The 14,978-nt window shown below is 36.1% G+C and overlaps 1 protein-coding gene across 1 annotated transcript; it reads left to right on the forward strand.

Annotated features, from left to right (window-relative positions):
• Positions 1–1,605: 1,605 nt before the first annotated feature.
• LOC146145474 (uncharacterized) lies at positions 1,606–12,921 on the forward strand. Its single transcript, XM_083389892.1, has 7 exons — positions 1,606–1,843; positions 2,247–2,293; positions 5,538–5,628; positions 8,800–9,042; positions 9,495–9,541; positions 11,000–11,093; positions 11,763–12,921. The coding sequence occupies exons 1-7, from the start codon at positions 1,720–1,722 to the stop codon at positions 11,831–11,833; spliced, it is 717 nt and encodes a 238-aa protein (XP_083246018.1). The 5' UTR covers positions 1,606–1,719; the 3' UTR covers positions 11,834–12,921.
• Positions 12,922–14,978: the final 2,057 nt, after the last annotated feature.

The following is a 14,978-nucleotide window of genomic DNA, read 5'->3' on the forward strand; positions in this document are numbered from 1 at the left end:
CAAAGCTCCTGTAACGCAACCTTTTGAATATTCGCTTTAACTTGCTACTCGGTAATGTTAAGGACGCCATTTTGGAATAGTTTTAACCTGATGTCAGTTGTCAATGAGGCCTGGGAGTGTTTCTATTGCGCTTCATTACGTTTTATTTGTTGTTTGTAAGTATCGTAAAAATCGAAGTCGAACTGTTCGGATGTAATCATTGGAAAATATTAAATTTATTATCTTTGTAAAATACTTAACAAATTTTAAAGAAGTGGTTCTCAGACTGTGTGTCTCAAAGCACCAATGTAACTTGAAACATTATTATCAAGCGTGCCGCTCAATTTTTTTTGTATATTTTCCACATTTTTGCTCCTATTACGCAATTGGGTTCTCGAAGGTGCTGCTAATTTGTATGGCTTTCTATAAACCACAAGTCAAAAATGTGTCAGAACCAGTGTTTTAAAGGATTTCAAGAGAACTTGGACGAACCACAAAACACTGCACTCTTCAAGAGGCAAAATAAACCAGCCTAAAAACTGCGATGTACACATTGCGCGCGCCCACCCAAAACAAAATTCATGCAGGTTCAAGGTTGTTTCGTTTGAAAAACGGTCCATGCCTCGTGTATTTAAACAGCGGTGATGTGTGTCATGCCCGCAGGAGTTCGCCGCCCAGATTTTTTTCTTGTGGAAATCATTCGCATCGGAGGGCGAGCGGCGACAGGTTCTCTATCTCTCAAATTATTATAGGATTGCCACGAGGTGGAAAACTTTTCCGGTGACCGAGGATTTTTTTTTTCAGAGCAAAACATAGTTGAGTTTGAAAAGTTTTCAGATAAAACGTAGTAGAGTTTGAAAAGTTTTCAGATAAAACGTAGTTGAGTTTGAAAAGTTTTCAGATAAAACATAGTTGAGTTTGAAAATAATTGCGCACCTCGCTGTAGTGGGAGTGTTGCAGAAAAGCCGTAACTGAAAAGAAATGCCAAGAGTTCTCTGTTTATTCGCTGCCGGCTGTTGCGCTTTCTATTCGGACATATTTATACACTATCGACCGACAAGAATTTGATTGGAATGATAGAGTTTTACAGGCGTTTACTGCTTCATTGTTTTTAATTAAATGACAATTTGTATTTCATTATTGAGAAAATTTTGCACAACCGTGCTTTATCAGGTTAAAGAAAAATGAAAAAACGAAATTATTTTTGTTCTTCAACACTGCAACCTAATACAAAACTTTTATTTCAACAGCGTAACTTAATAACAAATTTTAAATTTCAAGTTAGCAGGGTTGGAAAGACTCTTTCTTACAAAATTTTCACAAATGACTTGACGTACGTTAAGGTGCTTTAATTAAAGGCTTTTTTTGTAAAATTGTTTTTTTTTGTTAACTTGCTATTTTGCGATACCCATGCTGTGACTTAAAATTGACTTGCGCAACTATGGACTTGGACTGCGATTTTATTTACTATTTGTTGAAAATGACTTGACTTGAATTTAAGTCATTTCGCAAATAACTTCAATAGCATTTAAGGAATTTTTCAACAGCACTGCTAATTAGACAAATAATGTTATCAACAAACATGTTTACTGGATAATGTTTTACTTTTTATATGATTTCAGGTGTTTCAGCAGCACATAGACTCGATTTTATTCGTTTACAAGAAAACAAAAAACACGCAATTTTCGGCCCAACAGAACCTTCATCACCCAGCAGCGCGGATCATCGAAAGTAGGAATTATGCGCGCCGCCGTCTTAAGCGTAGTTTTGTTAGTGCTTGCAGCATCAATCATCTGCGTACAGCCCTCTGCTTTATTAAACGAAGTCGACAACAGAGTGAATTCCCTCTACGTCAATCAACTAGGTAGGTCTGCTAGTTGATAGATCGTATTTTATTGGAACAAGTTACTGCGTTAATATTGCATTTTAGCGCGGCATGTCCGACAATTGAGATTAGCAAATAAATAAGGCGTCTGTAGAGTTATACGACCTCCAAATGCTTACAACCTGTTTAAAATGCTATAGTCTCACAGGTCAGTGAGTTTTTGCACTAAAATTATTTTTTTAAATACATTACTGTCCAACAAAAAATTTGGGCATATCCATTGAATATTTTGCGGCGCATCAGTCACTGTATTTCGGCGAATATGTATTTTAGGTTCGGCACGATTTCTGCAGAGAGACATATTTTTCTTAATATCTCGTTTGTTGAACAAATGAAATAGTAAGAAATTAAAGTAAACAGACTTTTATTTTTATTTTAACAGATACGGAGACACGGCATTCCACATTTAAAAGAAGCATTCGCGATCTGGTAAGTTTATGTGGTTGCGGTTAGGCATTTTCAAGGGGCAAAGGTTAATAACAACTTTCATAGAAAATTGGCATACTTCTGTCGCTGCCTGGGTGGCGTATCTAGTTGGCAAAAAAACGGAATAGTGAGACGTTTACCTGAAACATGCTTTTTTACCAACGTATTCGAATCTAGGCTTTAGAAGCATAGGGAGTAGACGTACGTACAACTACAGTGGGTTGTGGTTTGCTGGGTCACTGACTTGGTAGCGAGAACCGTTTTGTTTGGTTTGCTGCTGAACACCCAAACCCTTAAATAGGCGTAAAACAACATTTTTTTAATTAGCTTGAATGAAGAAGCTACTATTTAACGTGGGCCTAAATTGTCCTTGTTTTATGGCTCCCGTTGCCGATGATCAAAGTTACAAAACATTTTTTTTTGACATTTTTAATGCCCTTCAGGTAAAACATTTAAGTTAAGAACCGTTCCAGATTGATGCGACAGTTACAGACATATCCAAGTATCGTATTTTAGCACCAATAAACTATTTTAATTGGAAAACTCATTCCATTCTGAGCAATATTTCGCATAGCATACACCTGAAATAAACTAAGTAGCTCATACATATTGCATGTTAAAGTTGAGACAAGCAACCTAATATTGCCGTATTTAACAAAAACTCCGAAGTCAAGTTGTTTAGAACGTTGTTTCAACACTGCAGTTCAGTCAGGAACTGAGTTTGATGAAGCGGGCCTGGTCTATTTGTGTTGTCGCGATGCCAGCAAACACGAACAACACACATGGTTTATAAATTCAAAAAAGCTAAAAGTAACCAGCAGGTGGACTAGATTTACCTTTAATGAAAAATGAAATTCTAAACGTGTTTTTTCAAAATCTTGCTGCCAGCCGTTAAAATCCCGTAGCCAGTCGCGGCGAACGACAAACTTTAATTAAAAGGGTAAACCCCAAAATAATTATTTTCGGTACAGCCAAAAACCTTTTTTTTAACCCCGTGGAAAACGGATCAGAAAACTGTGTGTAAGCTATCAACATCAGACCCCAAAAAATGACAAGCTGCCCCGAAAGTTGCAAGCGAAAAAAACATTTATATTTCTTCTAAACTATAACAGCTAAACCTGATCGACGACAAAACACACAAAAAAATTGTCTGCGTTAGGCCAAAAAAAACTTTTTTCAATCAGGATGTTAAAATCACCTTGACCAACCGAGATAAATGGCGGGTTTTGTGGGCGTGAATATCGCGTATACCGGCCCGAAACAACCCGATAGAGAAAACAGGGCGAAATCCCATTTTAAGTCAACTTTCGTGCTTTAGCCAAAATAAATTCACCTTAAAATCCATTAACACTTTTGTCAAGATTGCATATCTTGTCTCTAATTTTAGGCAACTTTTTCTTTCCTCGTATTTATTTGACAGAACAAGGCCCTTCATTTTTGTCTATTTTATTTTATTTGATTGATTTTGTTTTCGATCCACTTAAAACTGAAACGTTTATGTTTGCGATTTATTTTTGGTAAAGCTTGTATCATTTTGAGAAATGGTATTTGGTAATCTTTATTTCGCCACTTTCTTTTGCAACTCATAAAAAAAAGTTTAGATCAAATATTCTCCAACACAGTAAACAAATATAACAAGGTATACATGATCAAACCGTGGTTGCAAGGTGAAATCCATTGAAAATATCAGGCACACATATTTTGGCTAAACAAGAGCCCCTAAAAGTTATATTCAGAGAATCGGCTCAAAAACACCAACGACAAACCGCCTTATCATAACCTAAGGATATTCGGTTGGCAGTTTGAAATAACCTTTTATTTGTCACTTCATTGCGGTCCATGCTGATATTATTGAACCTTTTTTGGTTGTATAGTCTCAATTTTTGTCGTCGATTACCTATTTGTTTTTACGATGTTATTTATTGGGGAACACAATCTATACATCAGCACCAGAGGCGCCCGCAGAAAATTTTCCAGGGGGGGGGGGCAATCAGGGGCGTATCCAGAAAATCAAAAAGGGGGTCCTGAATTTTCAACTTAGGGAATTCCCTTATTTTCGACTGACGTTAATGAATAATGACGTCATAAAACAGCGACGGTAAGACGTCATAGAATGGTGATTGCACGACGTCATAAAAAAAATAATCAGAAACAGCCAAATAACGTGCAATCGTTAACTTCAGGCGAAAAAATAAACCAAGACCGTTAAATATGTGTAAAAAATGTTGATAGAATTATACATAATTCGACTATCAGCAGCACAGTTTCCTAGATTCCATGAACGGAACTAGCGCTAAATTACAACCACGCACTTCGCCACTTGCAATACTAAACAAAGAACTTTTTTTTTTCGGGTGTTATTATGCCACGATTAGAGCAACATCTGCACGGAGCTGTGTGCCGAGTCAGCTAAATTACAAGCTGCGGTTGAGGAAAATCAAGTTGTGTCAATTGCACACTTAACATGTGGCCTTAAAATATGCTTAAAGAGCATAGTTTTGCGTTAACTATCATTAAATAAAATTGGATACTAGCGAGGAACATTAACTGCGCCTAGTTCGATCTGTAGTGTTCGGGTCACAAACTAGTTTCCTAACTGTTGTACTTAACATAATTTTTTGTGGGCGTTAAACTAGTTGTTCACGACTAACCGTGCCCCAAAAGTTGAGTAATGTTTACTGCGTTAAATCAGGCCAATCAAGGTTAAAAGTAAGCACGTGTGTTTTTGTGCGACTGATAACCAAGCTAAAAGCGAAACTGATAGTTAACACTCCTAGGTATCGAAGTATAATCGAAAATAGCGGTACCATTATTGTGTTCGTGACAGTTTGCTGTATTTCTAATGAGCCCTATAAGTGGATTGCCGAATATTCATCTTATTTTGGTTACGTAAATGGGTGAAATACAGGCTGTAGAGTCGGACCCAGATAGGGACTCGACAAAATCGCTTTGGTTTCGCATTAGTTTAAGACGCGTAACCCAATTACTTGAAAAGCACGCCGCTTCGAAGAGTTTGTTGAACCGTGACCAAAACGAACAAAAAACGATAATATTACTTACGAAAAGGGAGGTAAGAACCCCCCAACGCCCCTGGATACGCCTCTGGGGACAATGGATAATATATAATATTTTTAACCTTCATAAGTAATACATATTACACTTACAAATAATACTAATAATCGCATTTTGAAATTCCAGGGGGGTGCAAGGTATATAATAATATTGTCGTACATGTTTTTCTTGGCAGGCCACACTTACAGCTATAAAAAATAATATAGCCAGAAAATGCCGCCGACTGTGCAGGAAAAGATCGTGCGAAAGTTTTTCGGGAAAAAGACGTAAGTTCGTTAAAGTTGTATAGTCGGCTTAATCCGTTTTGCCAGAAGAATTAAAAAGATTTTTTTTAGCGCCCTCCTATGTCTATAAATTTACCAACGTAATATAGTTTTCCGCAGAGCTTGTTTTAGTTGACAAAGTACCAAGACTTCCTAGCAATAGCAACCCCTCGAAACTTCTTATAATCAGAAAACCAAAATCTAAAGCGCAAAACTTTCTAATACAATGTCATTTAACTTTCTAAAAATTACAACAATCAAATACATATACTTAGTACCGCGTGAAAAATCTAAAGTTGTTAATATAAAACGCCCCTTCTCCTATAGTATTAATATTTTGTTGTTGTTGTTGTTTTTGTACTAATATGTGGTGTTAATACAATTTGCAAACACGCAACACACGTACGCCCATCGTACATTTGGTTCGTTTAAATAGCTCTGTTCAAACCTACAGAAAAACGCTGTGTGTTTTGTCACAAGAAAAGGTTGTGCAAAAAGGCGCCAGGATTTGTATCAACGTAGAGGAAATGCTAAATAGAGCCTCAATTGAAAAACAAAGAAAGAAAAAGCAGCCTTCAAATCGATCAATTGCAAAGTATTTTTGCCTTTAGTGGTAAAAAGTTGTTTCTTTTTAAACGTTTTCTTTTTGCTGCGCGTTTCCTTAACTTAAATGACTAAACTTTTGTTCAAAAACAATTAAGCATTTTTACGTACATCCTAATGTCGGCTTTTTGTTATTTATTCTACGTCTTGCAACACCTCCAGAGAATTATGCTCGAACCGATATTTTAAAGCGAAGCGTTTTTGTTGTTGCTGTGGTTGTAATTATTTGCTGTGTGAACTCTTTTCTTTTTTTCGCGGTGTAACTTTTCTTTTGCGTCCTGCAAGGTCAATTCGTCCTTTTTATACAGTTTTTTTTATTAGTTCGCTACTTGTTTTGCATCGCTTTATGATTTTTGCCTAAATGACTTTACAAAAACACAAAAGCTATAACAGTTTTTTAGCGTTTAAAACAAGCTGCAAACTGAAAAAATATGGTATTTTTTTTTATTAAAAAATATTCTAGATATCCAATGGTGTCGTTTAACCGGATGGAATTGTCCCAAGATTTTTCATTGTGTCAGATCAGCAATGTCATTAATTAGCAGTTGTACAAGTAAACGATGCTCGCATTTTTGATACAATTAAACCTGTAATTAAATTTTCTCACTTTTTTACTTACATTTCTTAAAGTCGGAGGGAGGAATATTATGTATTAAAAAAGTTTTCCCAAAGTGGTCCTTGATTCGCAGTTTTACGGGTGTCAGAAAATAAAAAGATTATAGTCCAAAATGAGCGAATAGAAAAAAGCGACGCAGGATACACATCTCAAAAACTTTCGTTTCTCGCTTTTGTTTTGTTTTTTCGCATAGCTGTGACAAAATTTAAACTGGCTAAAATTGATCGCGGGGCATGCAAAATTTGCACTAATGCGAACTCGTGAGAAAACAGCGAATAAAGTGATTTTGTCCTGGATATACTCAGGGAGACAGCGGTAAACAAATTCCACAGTTGGCTATTATGCCTACAACAGCTGCTTCCACAGAAATCCAGTAAATCTGGCGCCGATGCAATGTTCTCGACACCACCGGTTTTGAAAAATCGCCCAGGCTGTATTTCTAAAACAGTACAAATGTAAGCATTTTACAAATGAGCTGCATCCTTTAGGAGGGCCACATGGGGCGCCAGCTCTAATGAGCGCCCTGTTTCATTTTGCTTTGCTTATGTTTGCGTGACTGATAGGTAATTAATCTTTCGCGGTCGCCTTGGTGTAAAAGAAATGACTCAAAATTGTACATCAATGTTGGTTTGAAACAAGAAACCCGGGCACTGCGCACATAAAAGACTCTAAAAGAGTGTGGGTATACGAGAATTTAATGAGGCGTATTGTCAAATTGACATTACCTAACATGTTTCTACTTTTAACGCGAGCTGGAATCAAAACTCAAATACCGAAAATAACATGAAGGACGTAGGTAAAATGCCTACTATTGGATTTAACTCGTTCAGCCAGCCGAATCCAGAAACGTGATTAACTCGCTTAGTAAACCGATCATAGCTTACACACAGATTAACTCGCTTAGTAAACCGATCCAGACGCAGGAATGCTTCCACCATAATTGTTTATTGAATAACGAATAAAGCTTTTGAAAATGATTTGGGTCGGTTAAGGACACCCAAAGAGTAAAAACTTTTGTTAGGATCTGAAAGAAAATATTTGTTAAGCGCGTGAATTGTCGCAATTTTCGGGAGACATTGCAAAAATTAACGTTTTTGGGTGCCAAAAATGTTTATTACGTTTTAAGGGTCTTTTTCCACATTTTTCAACCAAAGTCCATCGTTTTCTACAGTACTGAAACGGTGGCTTCAACTTTTTAATCAAAACTTTTTTTATTTTACTCGTTTTGCAAATCTGAACAAAATAAGATATCATACGATTTGCTAAAGAATTGTAAAATAATATAAACAACGATTTCTAAGGAAAGCAGTGCCATTTGTTTGAGAAATGTAAAGAAATCTGAAATTGTTTTTTTTTATAAAATATCATTTTGAACGATATACATCGTATTTCATCTCGATACTTATAGTTGGTGAGAGGGAAAATGAGCGCAGCATATATTAACATAAAAAATAGATTTGCTTTCTTGGTTGCGTGAGTAGTCGGTTTCAAGTCGAAAAAAAGGTCTTCAGCCACCATATAAAAGACACCTGTCACTGACAATGAACCGTTACGGCGGCCAGGCAAAATAGGTAGCCGAGCATTTTTTTGCATGATGGGAAATTTTTGCATGATGTACAGCCGTGGGGGAGAGATAGTTCTTCTCTCGCGGCATTAAGCGGCACGCCGCTCGGCGAAGGCGCCGAAAAAAGTCGACCACCTTATTATTTTCATTATGGCTTGGGCGACTTTAAAGTCATTTTAGAAAGCTATGCTGAACGACAGTCTGTCTTCCTTAGGCGAGAGCCTGCATCAGCAGAACGTCGTTCACGACAGCATAATATGTGTCAATTTTATGCCTATTTTTAAATTACTTTTAGCAAAGATGTAGCAGAAAATTCGTAGCGAATATTTCGAGAGAGACACCAATAGTTCAAGAGTTATATTCCTTTGTTAAACCTTTTGTTTAATTTCAGCCTTAGGTGGTCAACCGGCGTGTTTTGGGACAAAGATTGTTCAACTGAAAATACAAAAAGAGGTTTTACCTGGAGCTGGACTAAACTGCAAGCAACCTTGCGAATCTAAATTTGAAAAGATGCGCGGCTATATGTTATGCCTAGCAGTGTTACTTCTCGTCATGTCAAGCATCTGGGCAGACTCTGCGACATTGTTGAAAGAAGTCGACCAGAAAATGGATTCCCTTTCCGTAAATCGGCACGGTAGGTCACCCGTCGTAAGCATCTTACGTTCTTTATACAGAATCGTAATAAAAGGGTTTGGACAGCTTTTTTCGAACTCTGATGGATTCAAAAAGCCAGGTTTGTGCTTTGAACCTTAGAAGGGGGAGGATTTGAAAAATAAAAATGAGTAAACATGTTTTTGGTCATATATAATTATATCACACAAAAGATTTAGCAGATATCACCAAATGCCCGTAATTTAAGGAGTAAATATATAAAATTTCCTATTCAAAAAACGATATTGGCGCTAACAAAACATAATAAATTTTGCCCTTGAACATCTCCATAAAAGGTTTAGGTAAAATGTCCACAGAAATTGTTACAAACATGTGCCGTTTTGCACTGGTTCATAAGTCGTTATTCAGCACGGCCGCAGGTTGTGCACCAGCGCATTGAAAGCCTTAGAATAACCGCTAATTTTGTTTCAACAGAAACTGAAAGAGCGCATTTAACATTTAAAAGAAGCATTCGCAATGTGGTAAGTCAATGTTTGGTATTTTGCTTTTTAAAAAAGTGACGGCTAGTAACTCAATTTTCTTGTCATTGTCTCCAAACAAAAAGGTTGGGCAGCGATAAACGAAAACCTGCGACCCATAGAAAGTTATGCGACACTTTACCTGTTTAATTGCTTTACACTGAGCGCGTTCAAACATAGGACAAATAATGTGCATGGGTGTTTCGTCTATAAACTAAAGTGTTCTTGTTAGGAAATTACAAGCGATTTGAAACAGGCGAATAATCAAAAATAAAAAAAATAATTATTTTTACGATACCTTTTTTACATAAGTAATTATAATTATTTTTTTGGAGCATAACGGTTGGAGGTTGTAATGAGAATCATAATGGTTGGAAGACGTAATAAGAATATCAAAGCCCGTACAGCAGTAGGTAACATTTTGAACGTTTCTAATAAGTCTTTTTATTTTCAACATCTTATTATAATTACTGTTTTAAGTTAAAGTCGCAGATTTACAGACTAACTATCCGAAACGTTAACTTGCATTTTATCTTTTTTTTGCAAATTGGAAAGCGACGCAAAATTCAGGTGCCAAGCACTATCGGGGTAACGAAAACGGCTTTAATTTTGGCGTTACCAAGCAAGCCTTAAAAACGGGGAACGTGCACTTATTTTTTAAGATACTTATCTTTTTTAAAGTAAAAAGTGCACTTATACTGTAGGACAATTTCAGGGTTCGTCAATTGCATTGATTCAGCGGACACTTAGGGGTAAACGTGAGTAAGTTTCAAAGTGTCCGCGTACAGCTTATACATTCATTGACTAGTAACTGGTTGTAGAATTTTATTGAAATAATTATCTTTGACAGCTTGTGTAGGGTTTTTACGAGCATTTGTTTGAATGTCATAGTAAAAATTGCTACGGCAATCCTTGTTTTGGAAATTTATTATGGTTCCCATTGTTTAAAAAACGTTTTCCTAGGTTTTAAAGCCATTGTTGAAGAAGAACTGATTATTTATGCACAGGCGTTTTCCTTTAATGCCTTTGTCACCTTAACTACAGATTTATTTAAAAAAGTAGATTAGAATAAAATGTAGAGGATTTCACATTTTTCTCATATCGTATTAGATTAAGGGAATGGGTGCAATTAGTATAGTTTAAATTGCATTAGCTTTCATAAGAATGTGAATGGCAAATAAGCCCTTGGTAATTTTTATTGGTTTTATCACATATTATAGCCTAGGGATAGGCTTTTCAGACTATAAAAATTCCCAATACAAGATCGTTTCGACGAAAGAGTATTAATTCAAATTCTTTTGTTTGGACTGAGAAAATATATATATTGTTTGATTAAGAGGATTTTGGGGAAAATGCGAATTAGATTGGAACTACAATTAGACGCATTTTGTCCTAATTCATTGAATTAGAATGCTAGAGTTATTTAGTGGTCCAATTCTGCTTATCATATTCTGTTTTCAGGAAACGATTATGATCTCAAGGAGAAGAAGGGCAAAGTTGTGCAGACGCTTGTGCAAACGGCGTTCCTGCAAACTCATTCGAAACCGAAGAAGAAGTAAGTTTAAACGCCGCTTGTAAAAAAAATAATCAATTCAGAATATTTCAGCATACTGTTATTTCATGGAATGGAAAAAGAGGGAGATGTTTTTGTTACTAGCTGTTATTTGAAATCATTGTCGGCGTGCGGGGGAAGTTCGAATTGTTCTCTGCATTGCTACTATATACTTGTAATGGCGTGTACTTCTTCAGATATAAATGTATTTTTTTTAATCTTTAAAATTGGGTCTAAGTTGAGTTTGAGTATGGGTTGCCTAATAATTTTTGACGTATAATTTTTGACGTATACAACGGAATTTTGAACTATAGAAGTCGAGTTCGGACAGTTATAAACAATTCTGACTCTATTGAAAACTTTTTTTATACGTGATAATTCCCCGGTATTAAACTTCAGAGTTTACCGAAAAACGTAAACTCAAGCAAAAGTTGTTCTTTGGTTGTTTCAATGATGTTCAAATTACGTAGCAATGTAAAACACAACAAAAATATAACAAATAACTGAAAGACGAACCGCTTGTTTTAAAGGGCCCCCGAGTAAAAATGTGTTTTGTAACCACAAATGCAAAATAACATTACATAATGAAGACTTATCTAATACCTATATCGTTTAAAAGTAAAGTGCATAAGCCTGTTTACTTACCTAATGCAATTAACTCAACTTGTGCAGGAAGACTCTGCTCGTCTTGTCACGTAAGAGGATATTGCGGGTTCAGGAATCTGCAAGGGATCTTTGCATGAAGTCGCACTTTCTACGTTGAAAGATTTGGTGTAAAAAGGTTAAACTTATCCTGAGAAAACAACCAAACCGGCGACACCTGGTTGTTTCTAATTGCAGTTTAAAACGATGTAAAAATAATAACTTTGCAAACTTACATTTTTATTACGTTTGTATATTGTACTTGCGCCACGCGTTTGATTTGACATTTATTTCATGTACGTTTTCTTGAAACCACTAACCTCGGGGTCAGCGAACGTTTTTCACAAATGGCCATTTTACTGTCAGAATCGACAATCTGGGATCAAGTATAACTTTTTCTATCGAACAACCACGTGGGTCGCAGTTTGTCAACCCCTGGTCTAACCAATCAAGTTCCGGAGCCCAAATGGGTAATTGCGGACTTATGTTGTCTTCAAAGTTTCTCGTTTTTGTAACGACTCTTTGTTTCGATGGGTTTTTTACCTTTTTTTTCTTGCCATTCTTTTACGTTTTATGCAGTAGAACATTTCGTGTTGCGTGCAAGTATGTTCAAATATATCGATGTAGTTTGCAACCATTTTGGAAACGTATTGACATTTGCAATCACGAATTTGGTTCAATCAAATTAAGAGACTGATGATGCCTTATTTTGTGGCGAAATATATTTGCCTTTTAAATTACTAGAACTAACCAATGACTGACTTTGACTAAGACAGGAAAGACTAAAAAATATTTAATATGTTGGGCCTTGTTTTCACTTTTACAAATTGTGTTTAAACTTTAACATTCCGTGCTAAAAATGAGTTTAAGTTGCTAATAAGGGGGGAATCCTCGATATTTTATACAAATGCACATATTCGAATTTGTTTGCACCATGTTGATTGAAAAAGTACACATGTGGGTGAATTTATTGAGACTTGAAATAGTCCAACAATCAGCTCTCTAACAATTATACACTACCTTGTTTATTATGCTGAGGTTGCTTTTCAAATCTGAATGTATTTTTTAATGTACGATTCTTGTTCACTTGCTAAACAAGAATCGTGCTTGAAATGTCATGTTGTCGTTTCCTCATTGAAAAGCCTGTTTCTTTGATGTCTATCGACCTTTTGCTGTTTTTCCATCCTAATAAACAATCACAAACTTTAAAAGTGAAATTGTGCAATGTGGCCGATTTTTCGTAAAAACTGCGAAAAACAATTACCATACACTTATCAATGACTATTCCGTAATTAACAGAACTTAATAATATCCTAATAAAATGGATCAAAGGGATACTTTAGTAAAGTGTTTTAAATGAATTTGCAACATTCCATTCATTTTCAGCCTTTCGAGTTGAACGACACGTAAACTGCGCGAAAAATATTTAAATAAACAACGATAGCCTACTGATGTCAGGTCACGTAAGGCATAAAGGATATATGAGCTGCTGGGTGCACAAAACACAAAACATTTTTTGCAAATGTACCCGGTTAACATTGCACAACACAGAAAGTATTTTGGACTGCTTTTTCTAACTGCCAAAATTTTAAAAACGTATTTAGGTTAATTGAGATTCTTGCTTTAAAAAATATCCGGCGTCCGCCGAGTATCTTAAAAAATTCTGTTCAGTTTAATTCCATCCTTAAAAGTCCAATCAATTCCACAACCTCTCCAGCAAACAGGATCGCTATGGGTAATTCATTAATTATTATCTATACAGAATGTGTTAAAAAATAACTTGATTGGCTTTACAGGGCGTTTATTGTGAATAATAAGTTTGTTTTTTGCAAACATGGATCGATTACACAAGAAAACAACTCCCGATTTTACAGTACCGCTATATGCATGTAACATTTTGACTAAAGTGCAGTGCTGCACTAAATTTCAAAATACGTTCCCCAAGCAAGACGAAGACCTACAAATTAACAATATGTAAAGTAGAAAATCTATAAAACCATTGCATTAAGACCGACGACATAATAAAGCCAATTACACAGTAATATCCACGACGGAATAATATCTAAATCGTCTGAACAAGGCCTAAACCTGTCGGAATACGTCCTAAATTTGTCGGAATAAGGCCTAATTTATTCCTGAAACTATATAGAGCAGTGGTTCTCAAACTGGGGTTCGCGATCATTTTGGGGTCTGTGAGGCAATTTTCTGGGACCGCAAAGCACCTAACAAAAAATCAACAAGAGGGTCTTGGAAAAAGAAAATTTTTTGAGCAATATAATTTTCAGGCAACTTACGTTTTCAAACCAAGCTTAACAAACGCAATAATAATAACTGTGCCGTACATAGGTCCAATTGTGAAAAGAAAGAAAGCCAGACTCAGAGGCTCGACCTATACGCGCAAAGTGACATTACGCTAAACGTAATTGCAACGTGTTTTCGCTTGCCATCACAAGTTACGATTAACTGTTCATTCACGTGATTGCTTTGAGTTGAAATGTGCATTGTGACGTCTTAGTATTGCTTTGTGCTAATGATATTTACGTTTTTACAGCTGGCTGCGCTGTCACTGTGGGTTGTGCGGTCACGTTTTTAAAACTGTCCGTAATTACTTCACTCAAATAAAGTAATCTCGTTACCGTTACAATACTAAATACAGTAGTAACAAGCCATATGATACCATTGAAACAACGTGTTATTTTGTGTTTATTTATAAGGAGACCGTGAGCAATTCAAAAATTTGCTAGGGGACCGTTGCGTATTTAAAAAAAAAAATTGGGAACCACTGTGCTATAGAGGTAATTGGACGATTGGGGGCGTCCCGGCATCAGCCTCTATTTGTCAATATTTGGATGCCCTAGTTTGACAGGCGCCGTTAGGTTGCCCCTGATTGGGGTTATTTGAGGGGTAAAAATTGGGTTGAGGTTAAATTATTAGCGGAGTAAGTGATGTATACTTATTGCTGGGGTTTGGGGTTAGGTTAGAGGTTGTTTAGGCCTGATTCTATCCATTTAGGTCTTATTCTGACGGATTTGGGACTTATTCGGATTTAAAGGGTATTACGACTATAAAATAGTAGTCCTGTTTTGGTCTCGTTCATGTTGTTCTTATTTAGGTCGTATTGCTGGACACCGTCCCTTGATTTAATTTCAGTTGTTTGATTAACATTATAATTTCGTCAGTGACCTAAAGTTTAAACCTATTAAACCGAAAAATACTTAAAGGGTAAAACCAGGATAGTTATTAAAA

Source organism: Ascidiella aspersa, chromosome 5 (genome assembly GCF_963924565.1).
Source record: "Ascidiella aspersa chromosome 5, kaAscAspe10.2, whole genome shotgun sequence".
Classification (NCBI taxonomy): domain Eukaryota; kingdom Metazoa; phylum Chordata; class Ascidiacea; order Phlebobranchia; family Ascidiidae; genus Ascidiella; species Ascidiella aspersa.